The sequence below is a fragment of the Lepus europaeus genome, chromosome X, assembly GCF_033115175.1.
Source record: "Lepus europaeus isolate LE1 chromosome X, mLepTim1.pri, whole genome shotgun sequence".
In the NCBI taxonomy this organism is placed as follows: Eukaryota; Metazoa; Chordata; class Mammalia; order Lagomorpha; family Leporidae; genus Lepus; species Lepus europaeus.
The window spans coordinates 44595715-44615654 of record NC_084850.1 but is presented as its reverse complement, the minus strand read 5'-3'; the positions used below and the strand labels follow the sequence as shown (position 1 = coordinate 44615654).

The 19940-nt window shown below is 43.1% G+C and overlaps 1 protein-coding gene across 1 annotated transcript; it reads right to left on the bottom strand.

Moving 5' to 3' along the window:
- Nucleotides 1–3743: 3743 nt before the first annotated feature.
- On the bottom strand, nt 3744–18976 carry PLP1 (proteolipid protein 1). Its single transcript, XM_062183321.1, has 7 exons — nt 18840–18976; nt 10344–10530; nt 9490–9646; nt 8158–8326; nt 7617–7690; nt 6760–6825; nt 3744–5686 (listed from the first exon to the last, which is right to left on the bottom strand). The coding sequence occupies exons 1-7, from the start codon at nt 18841–18843 to the stop codon at nt 5615–5617; spliced, it is 729 nt and encodes a 242-aa protein (XP_062039305.1). The 5' UTR covers nt 18844–18976; the 3' UTR covers nt 3744–5614.
- Nucleotides 18977–19940: the final 964 nt, after the last annotated feature.

The window sequence follows — 19940 nt, the reverse complement described above, 5'->3', positions numbered from 1 at the left end:
TGAAAACAAATGGAAATGTTTCCATTATCTTGTGATTTTGTTGCTGAAAATTATGTGGGTTACCTATTTTTCCCAGGTGTAAAAAAAATGTAAGGGGACATTTTTTACTTGCCTAAAACATCTACTCCAATAACATGAACTCATTTGCAAGGCTATTTTCGTTTGCAAGCGCTACTGCCTGATGTCAGGGAGAGTGGAAATTTAATAGCCAGATTTCAATGAAAACCTTTTCATAACTGTAAAATGAGACTTAAAAGCGAGTAGCATGATTTACTTAGCACCATCAATGTCACAGCGCATAGATCTATGAATCTTTGTAAGGTAGCATCTTCAGCTGTGACATGCATTTCAGTCCAGTGTCAATTTAAGCTGAAGTTTGTATTCCAAGATGTTAAGCCATGATTTCAAAATTAACGAGGTATGTTCAATCACATTCTTCTCACAAAAATATTAATAATAACGTTTCAAAACAGAGATAAATTTTAAATATATCAAATATAATTTATTTTAAAATATTATTTCAGACTTGTACTTTTAAATTTTCTGTTTCCCATGCTTTATAGTGCATATAGCACATTAAAACCTCTTTATATGACAATAATGTTAATATTTGGCATATAAGTGTAGTCCACGTTTCAATTCAGTTTTATATAATTGCACACAGAAAATCTTCTCAAATTTTAGTATGTATGCAATTTATCCTGGGATCTTATTAAAGTACAGTTTCTGTCACAGTAGCTGTAGGTGGGAGCCTAAGAGTCAGCATTTCTAACTAGCCCCCAAGTGATCCTGACGCTGCTTTCTTCAGACCAGACTTAGAGCAACAAGGTTTTCACCGAGTATGGGCTCCAACAGGTTTTACTGATAGAGTTGCACAATCAATAATGTTTGGCGATGACTGGGAAATGAATGGACTACACTTCCTTCAGATTATCCTGCCCGACTAATGCTTCGCTCAGTGAAGTCTTTGTAAGTACTGGGCTGAAATGACTGTAGTTCTGCTCATGACAAACACCGAATGCAACTAGTCTCTGCAGCCTTAGAATCAGCTGAGCTGAATACAATTGGCAACCTCTTGTATTGATGTTATGACCCACAAGGGCTCATGCTCAGCGTGGAGCTGAGTGATAGTAGGTGCTGCTGCCTCATGTTAGGGTGCCTTAAAAAGTCTATGGCAAATGGAAATGAAATAGAAGTTTATTCTGGTGCAAAGAACTCTGAAATCCATGCCTACGAGAGCTCTGCAAAAAGGTCATGAAAATGTATCTCATGAAAAAACAACTGTGTGGATTTGATCGCAAGAGTCACATTGCCCTTCTTTTTAAAAAGCTGTTTCACATGTGAGCTTGTCATCAATTGGAATCAAAAGCATTCATACATTTTCAAAGTTCAGTTAGCTTGTTTGTTGCCCTCAGAATCCAGCTTTGTAAGGTATTTTTCCCCTTTTGCTGTTTGAAAAAGAGAATTTTACATAATATATGGATTATCAATTGCACTGGTTCCCTTGGAACACAGAGCTGGGTTACTTCCCATGTTGGTAAGCAAAAGAGTCATTGGCCTGACCCGTCTCCAGCCGCTGCGGCCATTTGGAAAGTGAACCAACAGATGGAAGATCTTTTTGTCTCTGTCTCTCTTTCTCTGTCACTGTGCATTTCAAATAAATCTTAAAAATAATTAATGCTTTTCCATTTGTCACTTAATATTCACCAAGATAATTGTCAATGTCAAACATAGCCACGCTGTGTTAGAGTAAGGGCACTCAGAGAAGGGACTTGTATGTTATATTACCCTTCCTTGGCTCTCACATTTAACCTAGATCGAAAACAGCAGGCTGAATAGCTTGTGTTTCTGTAATTCCTGCTCCACGTGCCCTCTGACTCCCCAGATGACTGAGTGGGTGGAAGCAAGCACATGCATTGTGCCAGTGTGTGCATAAATGCTGTCACATGTAAGACAAGAAGCAGAGTGACATAAAACAGGCAAGTCACAAGTTGTCAGGACTTTAAATTGAAGTTTTGTTTTATCAAGGGCCATAGAAAGCCAGAGCTACGTGAAGTCATAACCCTCAACCACCGCCTCTCCCACACACTGAGTGGGAGAACTCAGATGCCCACTGCACTCAGCCAAATTGCCTTTTCCTCACTTGCTGCCTCCCTGCCAGCCCAGCCTCAGAGACCTCACTGCTATGGATGAAGCAGAGAAACCCTTGGGTGTAAGATCCTATCTTTCTGCTCCCAGACTTGAATCTCCTGTGATTCTGCACAAAGCTTAGTTGGTGCTCAATACATGTGTACAGTGTGAATTAATGAATGAATCAATGTTGCTCTAGACAAAGCTGCAGCTTCCACACCCTGCATATCTGCACTCAGCACTGACCCTGAAGATAGAAAAAGCCATACAACTGACGCTGTAAGAAAATGTTTCTTGTTTATACTGCTGCATCTTGATCTTTGGCTGATCTGTGAACAAAGAGCGCTCTTTCAGTTCAGAGAAAGGAGGTTTATGGTGTGTGGAAGAGCTAGGAACAATGGGCTCAATTGATAGACTGGAGATGCTCTCAGCTTCTGAGAGCCTGGAAACTCCATCTATAGATCCGTCCCAGAGGGCAGAGCCAAATAAGGGCAGATGGAAAACACAGCTTTCTTGGGAACTGGCTTTCAGCTCCTCTGAGGCAAAAATACATTCACTCTGCAGCACCCTGAATCAATTCTCCAAAATACGGTGCTGTGTTCTTATTTGCCGGTGTCTAAAAATAAGTCTTTGTCATATTTTCATTCTTTTTGTCTTAAAGTCATTTGACTAGACTTGCTTGTGGAATACTGATTGTGGTGAAGCAGAAATTGGGAGATTAAGTTGAAACTACTCTTGAACAGTGCTCCTTCACTTGTTGCCCCCAGTTAAACCTTTCTCTCCAGTCATGTTCCTTGCCAGCTGCACACATGGGACAATGAATCTACAGCTCATTCTCTGTCAGATTTCTTAGGCTGCTCATCACAGTGCTGTTCGAGCCTAGGGTCTTGACTGGGCTTCAGTGCTATGTCTCAGGTAGGTGAGTGGCCGTCCAGGGCAGTAGGTGTCACTAATTTATTTTAATACTTCCCTACCATTAGCTGTTTACATCTACATTGCCCTTGCCATATCTGCTCTGCCTTTTATTCACTAGGTATGAAGCATCTTAACCAATACTTTGCAGAAGTACTTCTGTATGAAGCACTAAGGGATCATGATTAGAATATCACAACAATTTAAAGAAAGGGTAACGATGATTTCTTCCTAAATGCACCAGAGGCGGGGAATGCGCTCTTGTATTGAAGATGTAACCATCTTTGACTCTTTATTAGCACTCTGAAATCCAACTCTAAAACAAAACAAAACAAAAACTTTGGAACAGGTAATGAATTGGTGACAAGGCCCAGGTTTTAGTCCAAGCTCAGATGTGTATATATTGGGTTTCTTAGGGTAGATTACTTTGCTTGTTTTGCTTAGCAACCCCAGCTATAAAGGAAAATGGGTCTGTTTATCTAGTATTTATTTCATAGAAGTGGTGTGAGACTGACATGGTTGACCTGAAAAATAAACGGGCTCCTTGAACCACATACAATGATTAAGTTTCTGTCAAACAGAACAATTCACTCAAAGGACACAGTTGTTGATTGAGAACATTCTTAATTTTATTTTCTTTAATTTTATAAAATACATTTTGTAAGATGAGTTTCTAAAAGTTTATCCTTTATATGTGTTAAAATTGCAATTCTATATCAGAAAAGAAGGAAACACTTTCAGTTGATTAACTCTCTTTGTGTGTGTATATGTGTGTATGTATGCATGGGAGGTTTTCAGGGAAAGGTTGGTTATTTGTTACGTTATTAAATCAAAACAAAACACAAGGTATAGACTACTTCACTTTCCTTGATCTTGATTGGTTTCATACAAAACCATTTCCCTCTCCTCTCTCTATGCAGCCTGGAAGCTTATCTTGTACACTAGTCTGAAAACAAATATCCGGTGTCTTTTGTAAAGATCTTACATCTCCTTAAACATCACTAAAAACACTTGGGAGTGGGGAGAACAACAGAACTCTGCAACAAAAAAGCCACAGTAAAAAAAAATCCTCCAGTAAAAATCAATCAGGTTGTTTTAAAACTCAAAGTTAACAAAAGCAGGAAAAGACTTAAACGCAAGAGCTATTCACATTTCAAACTCTTTCTGCCTGTCTTCTACTGTGGAGTCTTGCCAAGTGAATAGCTGGATAGCTGGTGTATCATGTTACGTGATCTATACTAGGAGAAAATAACTTTATGTTAAACTTAACTCTTAGCATGCCAAGATAACATCACTAAGCAAAATCATCTCCCATTAGCTACAAAGAACAATCAAATAGGCTATTCAAATTGAGATTCAAAATCATCAAATCTGTTCCTGCAAAGGGCACAATACTTGCAGAAAATCCCAACGGATTCATGGAACTAGATGATTCTAAATATCATTTGTGATACATAATGTCCAAATTTCCTTTAAAAAAAAAAAAGAATCTCCAGACCTTTCTGTTACAACCCTAACCAAGTGATAAACAAATTGACAAATTCAAAATGCGCCTCAATCTGCAACAAATCAAGATCTTCCAATTCGCTACTATGACTGAATGAATAATACCCCATGAAAAGAGCACCATTGTGAAGATATGACAGAGGCCAGAGTACACAAGTAATTAACAGAAAAGACATGCTATCCAAAGAGTTATCTGTCCTGTGTCTACCAGAGGGCTATCTTGGGTTACACTGTTAACCACCAGCAACTGCTGCTCCTTAGGCCAGTCTCTTTTCCTGTATGCTAGTTTCCTTCTATTCTCAGCTCCTTGGAAACCACAGGGTTGTCATGGTAGCTGTTATCAAGGAGAAGGGAGTGAGAAATGATGATAACACCCTGTTTTCTTCCCTAACGAGGTGTAAGGCCAGATGCCCCCTTCGTCTACACAGACACTACGCTCCCTTGTGCTATAAGTAGGGTTGGCTGAGTTAGGGCTCAAGTAGTCCATCGCCATTGGGGTCACTGCTCTCTTTCTATGGGTGAAAGATCCTTGCTTTGACCCCCTTCTCCCAGCTGCAGTAGGCAGATTTTGGGCAAACACTCTTTTTGTTTTGCTGCCATAATTTTTTTTACCTTCTATCTTCGGTAGTAATAGGGCTACAGGAATGAGAATATACTTGACCCCTATAGATGACAAGAGGACCAAGTGCATTCCTTCTCTCTCCCTGAGCATCTCGGTGTCCACCAGTGGCAGTGCCCTTTGAGAAGAAAGCACTTCCTGGTCCTTAGGAGCTGCTTGGAAACTGAATGAGAGCCTCCTTTCCTGTGTGACGTGCAGTCAGGGAGTCCCTTCTGGGCATTTCCCATTTCTAGCAGGAACCAGCTGTGAAGCAAAATGACTAAAAGAGGTACATAAGCGGGGAGAGTCCACTGAGAGACACTAATCACTGCCGGACTCTCCTGTCGTGTTACACTCATCAAGAGAAGGGCCAGTCAGCGGCAAAGGCAGTTAAGATGGGAGACGCAGCATTGTAGGCTGTGTGGTTAGAGCCTCGCTATTAGAGAAAGGGGGGATTTCTACAGGAGATCAGAACTTGGTGCCTCGGCCCATGAGTTTAAGGACGGCAAAGTTGTAAGTGGCAGCAATCATGAAGGTGAGCTGTGGAAGTAAAAGAGAGAAATATGACTGACAGGAAACTCGGAAGTTCTCCCTCCTCAAATCCTTTCTGGAATGAGGAAGGGGAGAAATAAAAATCATAAGTAAATAAAGGAAAAACTTGCTCTGCCACAAACAGCACGACCCGAGGCTTTCTCCCTAGCCATTTCGACAAGCAGTCGTCTCTGAGACGTTTCCTTCCAACAGGGCAGGCCCAGAGAATCAAATCGGTAAGAATTCATCCCGCACCCATACATAGCCTAAAACTAAGTTCTCCTCGTGGAAGTGAGCGATAGTTGGGCTGTGCCACAGCCACGTGTCTGAGGGAGCTGCAGTCACAGGGTACTTGCTGTGAACACACAGCCACTCCATGCTGCACAGCCTCAGCCGTACGAAGCAGGAGTTCTGTGAACTCATCCTCGTAGGGTCATCATTTGCTCAACGACTTCCGATAAATCACTTCATCCTTTAGTGCCTTGGGTTTTTACTCTGCACAATGAGTTCACAACGTTGATGCTGCATAGAACTGCACTATAGTGGTAACAAGTCAAATAATGTTAAGGGGTTCTTTGAATATTTCCAGGATATTAACTCTCCATTGGAGAGTGTCCGAGATGAATTCATACTTTTAGAATACATGAGGAACCTCTAGAAAGTTCAGGATCAATGAAATTAAAAGATACCTTCATTTTGGTACAAAACATTTTGAAATCCACACATAGCTTTCTCAGAATATGCTTTTCCCATGAACTCTTTGAAGACATCACCATGCATGGCTTTCAAAATATTTTGCACTGAAATAAACTTATCTTACATGCTCTGTAAACACTGGTATTGTTCATGGCTATGAAGCCCTTACCTCCTGTTTCCTCACACCACTTTTATTGTTCCTGTCTAATTTCTCACGGGTTTCTTCCTTGCCAAACCAAAGTAGAAACACACAGGCTCTACATTTTGTTCTTTCTTCCCTGGAGCTTCTCTCCAGCATTTCAAAGTGGGAAGGAGTCTATCTTCTTGTCTTTCAGCATAGCTGTACCCAAGCTATCCTAGGACTATCTCATTCAAAGGAAACTCACCAGGGAAACGAGCGTGGCTGCAGCTCCCACAAATGCAGCAATAAACAGATGGAAGGTCATTTGGAACTGCGGGAAAATGCAAAAGGGAGAACATTTCTTAAAACAGCAAATATATATATATATATATATGTGTGTGTGTGTGTATGCCGCACTGCTAATCATGAATACAGATTTCTGAATGTGTGGATGCATTTCATGAGCATTGATTCGGCATCTCTGTCTAGATTTTCACTTCCTGAGGTGTAGCCCTGTTGTTCTTTAATATGTACCATAGCATCCAGCCCTATAACCCCAAGAACACAGAATACTCGTAACACAGCGTATTGTTCTCAGATGACGAACTGCTTTCCTATCTTTGCATCAGCAGCTGGCTTTCAAAGAAATAGTTTACTGCTTTCCTCCTCAGGATTTCCTTGTATTTCTCTGCCTCATTTGTGTATAATATTCATTTGCAATAAAATGCTTCCCTTTTTCACATGTGTTTATTTTACCTCTTGTTACAGATTAAGAAGTTCCTAATTAAAAGTGTTTTTGTAAAGCTTAAGTGTGTATCTTTGTACAATCCATTCTCTTCATCAAGTTTTTAACTAAAAGAATGAAAATTTCCATTTGGGGAATTATGCCATTAAGCTCTATCTTTACTTAAAGCTACACATTTTCTTGGGGGAGGGGAGGATTGGAATGGAAGTATTTTTTATGCAACTCTAGGGAAACTAAGCCAATATTTTATGGAAGGCAATCTGCTAATTCCAAATTCAGCAAAGAAAAAAATTTAGTCCTGAAAATTGAAGGCCATGGGTAGGAATGTGTATGCTATTATCCATTCCATTGTAAAGTAACCAAAATGGCTCACTCACCTCAGCTGTTTTGCAGATGGACAGAAGGTTGGAGCCACAAACCTTGCCAGGGAAAGCATTCCATGGGAGAACCCCTAAATGAGACACACAAAAACAATCAACCAGAGTAAGCTTTATGCAGTCACAAGGAGACTTTCCCTCGGAGCCCTTCTTCCATCTCTCATCATCCTAGTGATAAAACTGGATCCCACCAACAATCAGGATCCTCTTTTAAAGATTTATAAAATAAAGAGGGGGTGGTATTGAACAGCTGTGAAATCTTGTGTTTGTTATTGAAATGTGCTGCTTTGGGGTTGGGAACAGCAGTCAATTACAGTAGAGCAATGAGAACAGCCAAGAAAACTCCCCCACTTCTAAGTTCCCTTCTCAAGGAAGAACTATCTCCAGTTTTTATGGAGAGATATTAAGAAACTAAAGCCTAAGCATTCATAATCTTACATGTCCCCTTAAACTACACCGCCTCCTTACCCTAAGAAAAGAACCAAATATACAGTCCTTCCATGGTGGGCAGGGGTGCCAAGGCACCTGTGCTCTTACTTACCATACATTCTGGCATCAGCACAGAGAGTGCCTATACTGGCAGAGGTCTTGCTGGGGAAGGCAATAGACTGGCAGGTGGTCCAGGTGTTGAAGTAAATGTACACAGGCACAGCAGAGCAGGCAAACACCAGGAGCCACACAACGGTCAGGGCATAGGTGATGCCCACAAACTAAAATGATTGACATAAGTCGGTTAGAAAGGAGCATCAGCCTACACACATTGAAACACAAACTGGGAGATCCTGGAGTGGTATGTGTCAGACAATGAAACCAGATTCCAAGGATCTCCCCCAAACAAATTAGTGAGCAGGGCACCTCTGCCAAGTGCCATTGGCAGTATCTACTAGAGAACTGGCCCCAGTTGTGATGGAGGGTGGGGGGAGTGGGTGGGGATTGCAGTGAGGAGGATCCCTGGGTTAGAGAGGCTTCAGGGGATTTTTTGGGCAGATAAGGTATAAAAAAATCAAAACAGATCTTGAAAGAAAGTGGTGCCATTTGGTGCCTTAGGCTGATCTTAGAAAACATTCCTTGTCACAGGATTTTTGTTCCCTAGTCAATGAACAAGCCAAGAAGAGATTTAAATCTCAGATCCAAAAAAACCTTTCTAAGCTAACTGCTGGCCACAAAAATACAACGCCACAACCCACACATGTTCATCCCCTGGAGGATCTTTAACTCTAGAGACTTTCACCAATATGTGCCTTACTAGAAGCAGGGATAGTCCTCAAAGACGAAACATTAAAGATGCAGATCTACTTGTATTCCCCCTGGGACCTCCAACCACATCGAGTCCCAGAATGTTGGGAATTCCACCTTGGAGCCAATTGTTCGATTTCTATAGTCCACCCTCTGTCTTGCCTAAGTCTCACTTCCACGAGCAACATTTTAAACTCTGGTCATGACACTCCGATGCACCCTCGTGGCCCCTGCTAGGGAGTCAAAGGACACCAACAGATGGCTTAGAAACAGTTTTATTACAGAAAGCATTGCAGAATCTCATGATTTTCACTTTGAGAAGGAATTTTTCTAGGGAAGCTTTGCAAGGTGAGATGAAGCCGGCTGGGCACCACGTTCTTCCTGACCTTCTCGTTCGGCTGTAGCCATCACTTCCTCACTCAAAAGCCAGGCCTCCGGAGAGGACCCAGCCTTGGGTGGGGATGAGGCCACAGACTCACGCCCAGTTGTCCCCCACCCCTTGTTATTGCCACAAAATCCTGAGGATGATCACCTTGTCGGGATGTCCTAGCCATTTTCCCAAACAATGACACACCCGCTCCAAAGAATGAGCTTGATGTTGGCCTCTGGAACCCCTCCCCTTCTGGCCCCCTGTTACCGTTGCGCTCAGGCCCTTGCCGCAGATGGTGGTCTTGTAGTCGCCAAAGATCTGCCTGACTGCGCCGGTGGTGTAGAAGCCCTCAGCCAGCAGGAGGGCCCCATAAAGGAAGAAGAAAGAGGCAGTTCCATAGATGACATACTGGAAGGCATGAATCCTGTGTTAACATGTAGACAAAAGAGAAGAGCAATATTACTCACTGAAGACTCAGCTCCTTTTGAACACAAAAGGGAGGTACACAGCTCTGTGGCCACTAAATCACTGGGTTCTTCCTCCATGCTTTCGTCTTATCTTTACTGAAGTAAATGAAAGACAGGGAGTGTGTAGCCAAGAGCACATGCTCCTCCTCTCATCGCTTGCTTAGCCAGTGACCTGGGGAACCAGGGCCTGCCTCTCCTTGCCTGACCCTTCAGGGATGTCACCTCTCAGTACAGAAGAGCTACACAAAAAGGAGAGAGTGAAGGAACAGGCGATTAACTTGCTCAAGTTAAAAAAATGAGCTTAGAAATAAGCCCGAGCATATACAAGCAGGATCTCACAGCAAGAGCAGTGACCCTGCTGGGTCCAGTCATTGTGCCCTCCCCCGAGTTCTCCATATCTGCAGTGGTGAAGACTCTGACCCAGGCACCGTTAACCATAATTAGCAGAGCTAGAACATAGAGGAGGAAACAAGGCAGCTGTGGGAGGCAAGTAAAGCTCTCCTTTTGGAATCTGACACTTGCTCCTCATGCCCGAGGCGGCATATGTGGAGTCTGTACAGAGAAGGGTGACACTCAAACCCTTGATGGGTTCTCTGTTTCCAAAATAAAGAAGGGGAGAAAGAGATGAGCCTGTGTGGGAGGACAGGTACTTACACATTGATGAGATATTCATAGTCCTGGTAGTTTTTGGAGAAATAGGTCTCAATTAGCTTTTCTGTACCAGTGAGTGCCTCGTGTCCACAGCCACAGAACAGTGCCACTCCAAAGAAACACAATCCAGTGGCCACCAGAGAAGCAAAGGGGGCCCCTACCAGACATCTCGCACAGCACTCTAATAAGCCTGGGGAAAAGGAGGGGGAACAGTCAGGCATGGAAAGTAGGTAACTCAGGCCACGCATGCCACCCCAGCGTGCCAAGGTTGGCCAGCCCACATATACACAAGCACAGAGGGAGTGGTCACCCAGGCTCCAAAAGCAAGAGTCTAGAGGTATCAGTTTTTAGAATAGGAACTTGACCCAGAATCGTTACTTTGTCCCACTCTTATAAATAAACATTTTCTTTTTAATTTCCAGAATTTGTGGTGCTTTTTGTTTTTTTATAAAAACAAAAAAGTAATTCATGTAGCAAGCCAGAAAACTTGTAGAATCAGTACCTCCTTTCTCACTGTTCTGGTCTGTTTGTGAGTTTTTTTAGTAGTCACTCATCAACTATTTATGGGATACTTACTATGTGCCTGGCCTTGTGAATGGTGGGTGTTATATGGGATAGGAAGATGTAGGCTCTGCCATATGGGAGTCCTTAGTGTATTGAGAAAGAACTAGTGAGGTAGACCTAATATTCTCAACTAACAATTGTAGACAGTCAAGTGTGTGATTACAGCGAGTAAATGCACTAGGAGTTCAAGGAGGAAGGGATGGTTGTAAGCCAGAGATGTTAGTATTGCCAGAGTATCTGAGCCTGAAGAGTATTCCAGGCAGAGGAAACATTGGAAATTGCATATTTCTGAATATATCTGAACATTGTACATATTTTGTTGCAAAGAATGTTTGATTCTTCTTAGTCCAGATAGATGACATTCAGTTCAAATAGAAGGAAAGAACTGGCTTAGGAAAAGAAATAATAGAATTACTCTTATTCACAATAATAAAAATGCAGGATTAATGATTTTTGGGCACTTTGCACAGCTGTTTTGTTCCCCTATACTGTAGCTTGGTCAATGTCCCCACCCTCAGTCTTACACTGAGATTCTGTCAATGGAGTTACAAAGAGACTTTATACTAAGTCAGCAAAGCATAAAACATCTTTCTGGCACAAGAAAAACACTGAGTGAGAGTCCCTGAGATCTCCAGATCTGGTGCCCCAGGGCCCCCACCAATGTTGCTGAGAAAGAGAAAAGACACACAAGTCACAGGCTCTGAAAACAGCTGTGTCCCAAGTACTAGTTCCATGCTATAAGCTATCATATGGCTGGAAACTTAGCAAATGTCAAGAACACGATTGGATAGATTGGGCAAAAGCATCATTCCCTCTGGCCTCTTAGCCAGGTGGGAAAAGAAAAGAAAAGAAAAAGAAAAAGGGGCCGGTGTTGTGATGCAGCAGATAAAGCTGCAGCCTGCAATGCTAGCATCCCATATGGGTGTTGGTTCGAGTCCCAGCTGCTCCACTTCCAATCTAGCTCCCTGCTAATAGTCTGAGAAAAGCAGCAGAAGATGGTGCCAAGTGTTTGGGCCCCTGCCACCCAGATGAGAGACCTAGAAGAAATTCCTGGCTCCTGGCTCCTGGCTTCAGCCTGGCCCAGTCCTGGCCATTGCGGCTAACTGGGGAGCGAACCAGTGAATGGAAGATATCTCTCTCATTTTCTGCCTCTCCCTCTCTAATTTTGACTTTCAAACAAACAAATAAATCTTTGTAAAAAATGAAAATAATCTCTTCAGACAGCAATTCATAATTTATCTGTGTGTCTGTGTATATACACACATACACTGATTTTGCACATCTGTTCATATAGTATGCATTAGCAAATGTTCAGAGAAGCGACTGTTTTGGAACAAGCATTTTGTGATTCCTCATAGAAAATAAATTGTATTGATTTCTTAGATTGGGGTTTTTACAATCAAGCATTTCTCAAAGCCAAGCCAACTTGTCTGTTCTAAGGTACCAGGAAAAAGGGGAGTCCTTACCCTGACCCCTTTAATACTAGTATGGCTTCTTTTTACCCCTGTTCGAGCACATGGTGTTTTGCATTGCTTAATTGCATCATCTGAACAAATTTTGAAAGACCAAATTATCTCTAACCATGGGAAAGTTGAGGTAGTGGCACTTGTCCCTATTCTTAGAAGCACAAAACGAACGAGTCCTATGATCTGAAATGACAGCTCTTCCCTGTACATCAAAGATCTTGATGTGTGAAGCTAAAGATGTGGCTCAGAAGCCCAAATCAAGCAAAGTAAATAGCTAACATGTCAGCCCAACTGGGGTCCTTAACTTTTCCAAGAAAAGACTGGAAAACCTGGCCCCTGTCGAGAAGCCATCCATTTGTAGCCGTGCTGCTGTAAGTGGAAGCTGACTTCACTCTGCACGAACTTTGCAACAGTGCTTGGTAACTGCACCTCATCAGAACTGGTCCACGGTGTGGGCATGTTTCGAGGAAATATTGCAGAAATTGATCTCCCGCTTTCTCAACAGGTTAAGATACCAGACGAATTCTGTAAGTCAAGAAGAGGAGCTAGGACGTGCACAGTACTGCCATTTTTCTTCCCTGCCTATCCAAGTCCTCCCCACCCCCAAACTCTTGGACTCTTCTGGTAAAGAAGGTCTCTGAAGCCTGGGGGTTGGGGGGGAGGAGAAGGTCAGTGACCCCACTGTTCCCGCTCTCCGCAGCACAGGGTCAAGGCCTGGACAGAGCCCTCCATAGCTCCCCCGGACAAAGAAGCCTTGTTTTCCCCTGAGATCTCAGGAGCCTCATTGGTATTCTGCAGGGACCCGCAGGCCTGGGGGTGGGGAGGGGGTCAGACCCAGGACAAAGGCAGGACTGTTTGTTTACCCCAGGGTAAGGAGAGCCATCCACCCTAGCAAGTGGCTGTCCTGGGCCCACTCACTCACCCCAGGTTTTTCACCCTGGGAAGGGCTAAACGTTGGTGCAGGTGTAATTGGGGATGGAAGAACTTCAACTAAACAGAGAATTCCACTCCAAGCTTTATCCGATGCCCTCTGCAGGGTTGTAATCATCCATATAGCCAGAGAGTGTCATGGGTAGTGTTCTACTGGGTAATACAGGGCTCAGCCTCAGGAGCAACTCTGAATTACCAACTGATACTCTTTCCATTTTGCACCCATGACCCATGTTCTTCTATTTTCTGAGAGACCAGAGAAATTGGCACTCCATTTTCTGCCCCACTGCTGCTCATAGCAAGACAGGAAGGCCATAGACTTTAATGAGTTTCTAATGTGTAGTCTGACATAAATAACCTTGGATAAATCTATCACTGTTGAGCTATAAACATTTCAATAGAATCATCATAAGCGTCAGAAGCCCATCTCTTCACAATAAAGATGAAATGTTTGTTCTGAGGGCATTTAAGTTCAGCAGAAGTGAAGAATCCCAAACTTTCCAGGCAAATCTCAATTTTGTTATTCTAACTGGAAAAAAACTCAGAATATCCAAGAAATTGCCTCATTATCCATGTAGTTCATCAAAGCACTCCAAGAAAACTCCATTGGGTTAACTTTGATTTGTCATGGCCCAAGAAATGTCCCTGGGTATATGTGAACAATAGCCTAGAGCTACAGGCTCTCCATTTTAGCACCCCTCATAGTTGAAAGAGTGTGAGTTTGATTCAAGAAGGCCGTGAGAGATTCTGGAAGAGAAGTTCCTTCACTCTCTCAAGAGATCTTCTCACATTTCCAGGCTACCTACAGATTGTGACATGGTAGAGTTGGCATAAAAGAACTATATAGTAATAATATTACCCAGTGCAACTCAATTGAATTGAGCCACCTGCCTTCAATGAAAAATAACAGATAAAAATAATCACCCTCACCAGTGTTCTCCATTTATACTAATATGGACTCACTACAAGCATTAAGCAATTGGCAGTGATCTAGACACTAGGAGAAATGGAAAGGAATTTAAAGGGTCAGCCCCTTTCTTCAGAGAACCTGCAATCCTATTCAGGTGAACAAATTCACATCTGTGAGTCAAAAACCAAAGCTACTTATAACCAAGTGTTAAGATGGACATAACCAAGCCTGTGGACAAAATGTAAGGAAAGGGATAAGAACAGTTCAGGGTTGGCCACACTGCAACATCCCAATTCAAAGCTAATTAGTGATGATAGACTTCAAGCCCTTCTCACCAATGCTCCTTACAGGAATCTGAAAAAGATAAACAGGACCATTGTGACTCTCATAGATATCCAGGTCCTTCCCAGGAAAGTGTTGATCCTGATGCTGTCTCTTTAAGCAGGAGCCAAGAGAGCTCAAGCCCTCCCTCCTTTCCCATGCCCTGGACATGCCTCAAGAATCAGCTCCATGATGGAAATTCAGTGTGAATCTGGGAACTCATCAAAGGAGGAGAGGAAGGGCTTTCATCGAAAGGAATGGTAGAAAGAGACCAATTGTGCCCTGCACAATCCCAGCCTGTCCCTTGAATCCAGCTGACAAAGGGAGAGATAGAAGAACCCTATACAATAGAGCTAAACAACAGGCAGGCTCATTGAGTGAGAAACTGGCCCCATCTCCCTAAGTCTCTAATCTGCACTACAGTCTTACCCTCCTCCCAGAACACACCCCTTAACCTCATCCCATGAACAGAAGCCTCCTTGATCAGAGCCCATAGCAATTGACATGGCCAAGATGCTAGAGTAGCCGTGACTGGTACTAGTGATGGATGGAGATCAGTGGGTGGGTTCTATGAGTCAAACAACAGTCATCAGGAGGTCCCCAGAGACAAAGAGTTTTGCTTCTGGCCTTATCTTGGTCAGACAAAGCCCAGTCTATAATCCTATAGTTCCTACATGATATCAGTACTTTTACCACATTCAAGTGCTAGAAAGGGCTTGAAGAAGCTGGAACCTGGGACTCTAAGCCTACTGGACCGTCAATTCACGTGGACAAGGTTAATAAAAAGGGATCTCAGCCTGAGATTATTATTATGATGGCAACCACATCTGGGCCACCTTGTTCCCTGTACTCTTCAGACACACATGACACACAAACACCAATTTATGTGCAAATATTGGGAGGTACAAAATTGATTGTTAAAACTTATCCCTGGCGCACTGTCTCTACCTTGCCCACTTATGGGAAGATGAAAGAGAAGTACCTAGAACCAAAGACAATGATGGCTATACCTTATTCCTTAGGTAAGTCTCCCACCAACTACTTCTCTCTCCTTAGTTGTTGTGTGAAATTGATCCAGGGAACCTTGTTCTCATCCTTGGGATGTCGCTGACTCTTTTCTAGAACTCTGCCTGCTAGAGAACCCAGAGGTTAGTGCAGAGCTGAAAGATTGTCCCTAGGACCATTTTACAACAGCCAAAGAAAGATTAACCAATCAGTCTTTGCTGAGCTTTTGATGTAAGCTTGGCATTGAGTAGGGCCTGTGAGTGGGAAAGGGAGGGAAAGCTGCTCTAGTCACCCACCATCAGCTGATATTATCATTCCTGATCATGTCTCTGCCCTGATTTGATCTTCTCTAGACCTGAAGTTCTGTGGGCACAGACTGCATCTCTACGTTACTTTCTTCTAAGACCCCTGAACTGTACCTGAGGGATGGTTTGATGGTTTTTAAAGCTTCAAGACATACATTTACAAAGCAATGGGCTAGAGGCTGGGGTTCTATGTAAACAGTTTTGGAGAATATATTTCCCCTCCCACCCACCTCCCAGGATTGAGGTTGTGGCCACTGGGATAACTCTGAAAGAGCAGTTCTAGTTGTCAGGCTGTTGAGTAGACCTCTTACTTCCCCAGCTCAGCGTCAGAACGAAAGCCCCTAGAAGAAGAGAAGACCTTTCATTCTGCCCAACTCTTCCAGAGCTCCTCTCCCTTTTCAGGTCCAAGGTGAGAGCTTGGTAGGAAAGCTGCCCTTGATCATCATTTTCCTTAGTGCCTCTAGGAAGAGTAAGTGAACAGGCTCATTTGGGTCTGGTTTCTTTTAAGCTCCTGGGATTCTCAAGGCATTCTTGCCATCTTGATGGGATTCAGCCAGTCTTCTGGCATTTTGCAAAAGTGGACCACTGCCGTGCATGAACAGATTTTGCCTGAGCTACACCCACTTACTCAGAGCCAGCCAAAACTATACTGCTCGGCAAACAGCCACGTTTGAAGGGAAGCATCATAGTCTGGTTACCAGGGTAACAGCCACTGTCTCAGATGACAACAGGCTTGCAGAAGCCAATGTTTTGCTGTTCCGTAATAGCATTGTGTTTCTGAGCAGAGAATAGTCAGCTACCACTCTTTGGCTCCTTTCCAGTTTCACTGTTATCCCAAAGAGTCATTTGGAACATCCCCCCTTCCAAATCAGGACAAAGTTTAATGAGCTACCATTTCCTCCCATAAACCTTTTGTGCAGACACTACTGGATTCAGTGTTCCTTTTCACTTCCAATCCTAAGACATCTATATGATTTAGGTGGTGTGAGCTTCTTGTCCCTGGAGGGCCTATGCAAACGCTTAATTGGTAGTTGCAGAAATGAATCCTGCTTTGAGGGTTGGCTTAGACAACTTCTAAAGTTCATTCCATTTCTTAATTCCATGACATAATTTGCCTATTGCAATTAGTAATCAGTAAGACACTCCATATCAGAAGTAGTAGCAGTTCAGTGCCTTCAACTAGAGTCAGGGTATCATTCCCAAAGTATTTGAGATATTCTGCCACCGAATAACTATAAAAACTCAATGGCTATTGCATCATGTGTACCCGGCTCAAGTATTGCCCAGCCCCCAAACTGGAACCCAATACTCGTAGCTGCCCTTATCTGTAACACTCTTCCTCTGGAGGCAATCATGCAGCCTCCATAACAGGAAACTGTCCCTGTGCTCACCTCATTTGTTCATGTCTTTTTCTTCAAGATTTTCATCCCCTGAGGAGGTAATACTCAACATCCTTCCTGACATTCTCTCTCTGTCTTTAATAGACAACCTACCTAATCAGCTGCCCTGACAACAGATGGGTTTGCTGATGTTTCCCACGGCAGGAGTTGAGTTCCTCCACCTTTCACCTTCCATCCAGCTAAACTTAATTAGTCAAATGATTCTTACCCAAGCACACAAAGTGCACACAAATAAAACCACCCACCTCGAATAGAATAAGAGTTTGCTAGTACTCATGTTATTGTGTAATGATTGGTAGTAGCATAATTTACAACTGCTATAGAGCTTGCCCATTTTCAAAGATTCCCACATTATTAGTACTTGAGTCTCACAGCCCTAAAAGCAGAAAAAGCAGTTACTGGTAGCCTCACTCTCCAAATGATGAAGTGGATTCGCATTACACTGCCGAAGGTCATGCACTTCCTAAGTGGAAAGCCTATATTTCAAACGTGGTTATTCTGAATCCTACTCCATTGCTCTGCCTCTTAAGTGTCCTACCTGAATACACATTTCAAAGAGCACTCTCAGTGTTTCAAGATGAAACTAAAGACTGATATCAACTCAACATCATTGAAAAGCTATTTCCATGGATATTGTGCGAGCCTACTGGGTACTGCATTTGATGGTGAATGTATGGGGCACATTTCACTTAGAATGTATTCAAGCTGCTACCCTGGCTTTGCCAAATGTGAGCAGTGCATACATGTTTTTGTGCCATCCTGTATGGACAAAGGCCCTTGTGTTTGGCACACCTTACTCTGAATCTACTACCCAATACCAGAACCTCACAGGTTCTCTCTGTTCATAGAACCTAGAGAAGCCCTTAATACTCCAACTCAGCAAGAGCCCTAAAGTTCTAGTTGTCTAACTGTTACTGCAGAGATTCAGAGTCTTCTGGAATCCATATCCTCTGGGAGCTAAGTCTGTGATATTTACTAGAAGTGGTCACCCATATAAGCACCTGCACAGACACACAATACATACGTACACACACCTAGTCATACCCGTTCCCCATGGTAAAGCCAGTGAGGGCATTATTTTCATTTCCTGAACCTGGGAGTGGCCTCCTTACCTATAGCCAAGCCTGAATCCAGCTTGCATGATTCCCCAGCTTCCTAGTGATGCCAAAAAGAGCCAAACTTTTGTAGCAAGCAAGCAAGCAAGCAGTTATTTTGTACATCTACACATTAGCCAATAGTCAGTTGCCTTTAGCCAAACCAAGGCTGAACTGGCCATGATCAGGGCCTTGAGACCAGAGGAAAACAGAAGGTAGAAGTGAGAAGATAGGACACGTGACCACATCCATCCTTCTGGGCACTCTCTCCAAGGATCTGTGGGACTCTTCAAGTGCTGCTGGAATTCTTTAGCAACAAAGCATCACGCTCAGTACAGCAGAGAAGGAGTTAACCTAATTCAATGCTAAGGAATTAAAAAAGAAAAAGGTGCCAACACACAACTCATTTAAACCACTGGAAACCCCCAAGCCCCGAAGTTGGCAATTCTGTTGTAAATTCCTGGGTCTACTTGAATCTGTAATGCTAAAGTTTGGGAAACTCACCCATGTCTTTGGGAGTCTGACTCCGATTGTAGCCGGCTGGCTAGTCTGCTTTGCGGCTGACTTTGTTCAGCTGGAAGGATCCTGGTGTCTCCAGTCTCCTTCTTCGGCCCTTTACTTTTTCTCTCTGAGTATCTTTGTCCTCTTCTCCTGCAATGAAAAGGGCTTTCTGATTGACAGCCAACCCCCTTAAAGAGACAGGCCTGCTTTCCTCCTCCTCTCCTCCTCCCCTTCTCCTCCCCTTGTCCCCACCTCCTCAGGGATACTCCCTTCTCTAATGGCTCCATCTTCTCTGCCTTTCACTGCCAACTGTTGTATTTTTTTTTTCTTTTTTCCACTAAGTCTTACCTGGATTTTCACTTTGCTGCAGAGACATCTGGAAATGTGGATTTGGGGTAGAAATAAAATGAAGAGATCATAGAAGCCCCAAATAGATCCTTGGTTCTATTTGGCAAGGGATGTGGCAGCAAAAGCATGAGAAACCATGGGAGTGGTAACCCTGATTGAGGGGTCAAGGTCCCAAACCTAGATGCTATCTGCCAGTCCTTTCAAATCTGCACCAACCCTCACTCTTAAACGCCCTTGGCCCTGTTTGCCTTTCCCCTTCTCCTACTCCTTCCTTACCAAATAAGATCCCTTTCTCCTCACAGCTCTAGAAATACAATAGAGAACAGAAAATGATCTTTTAAAATAATTTCTTCCAAATCCTTAATTTCTACTGAATGAGGACAAAATGCAAGCTGTTGATTCCAAGAACAGATTGTGACCAAGCTGGGAAGGCTAGAATTGTAACAGTTTTATGGATAGGATAACAGAAACCCTGCGGGGAGGGGGGAAGACCTGTACAAGTTCATAGAATAGGCTTAAGAAAAGGACAAAATTGAGGATGAGGGTGATTTCCAAAGAAGATAATCTATTTTGAGACAAGTCAAGAACATGACCCAGGAATAAGGTAGTCAACATTCCACCCTGAGAATATATAATGTCTTCATCAGAGTGCTCAGTCCAGGTTTGCAAGAAGCAGGTTGAGGTGAAGCAGCAGGGGAGGGTGTACAGGAGAAAAGGAACATTATTGTCAGCTCAGAAAAAGAAAAAAAATATGGC

Coding starts and splice junctions, on each gene's coding strand:
- PLP1 (XM_062183321.1), bottom strand. Junction 9,647..10,343: donor TATGAATATCTCATCAATGT/GTAAGTACCTGT, acceptor ATGTTAACACAG/GATTCATGCCTTCCAGTATG. Junction 8,327..9,489: donor GCAAGGGCCTGAGCGCAACG/GTAACAGGGGGC, acceptor CAATCATTTTAG/TTTGTGGGCATCACCTATGC.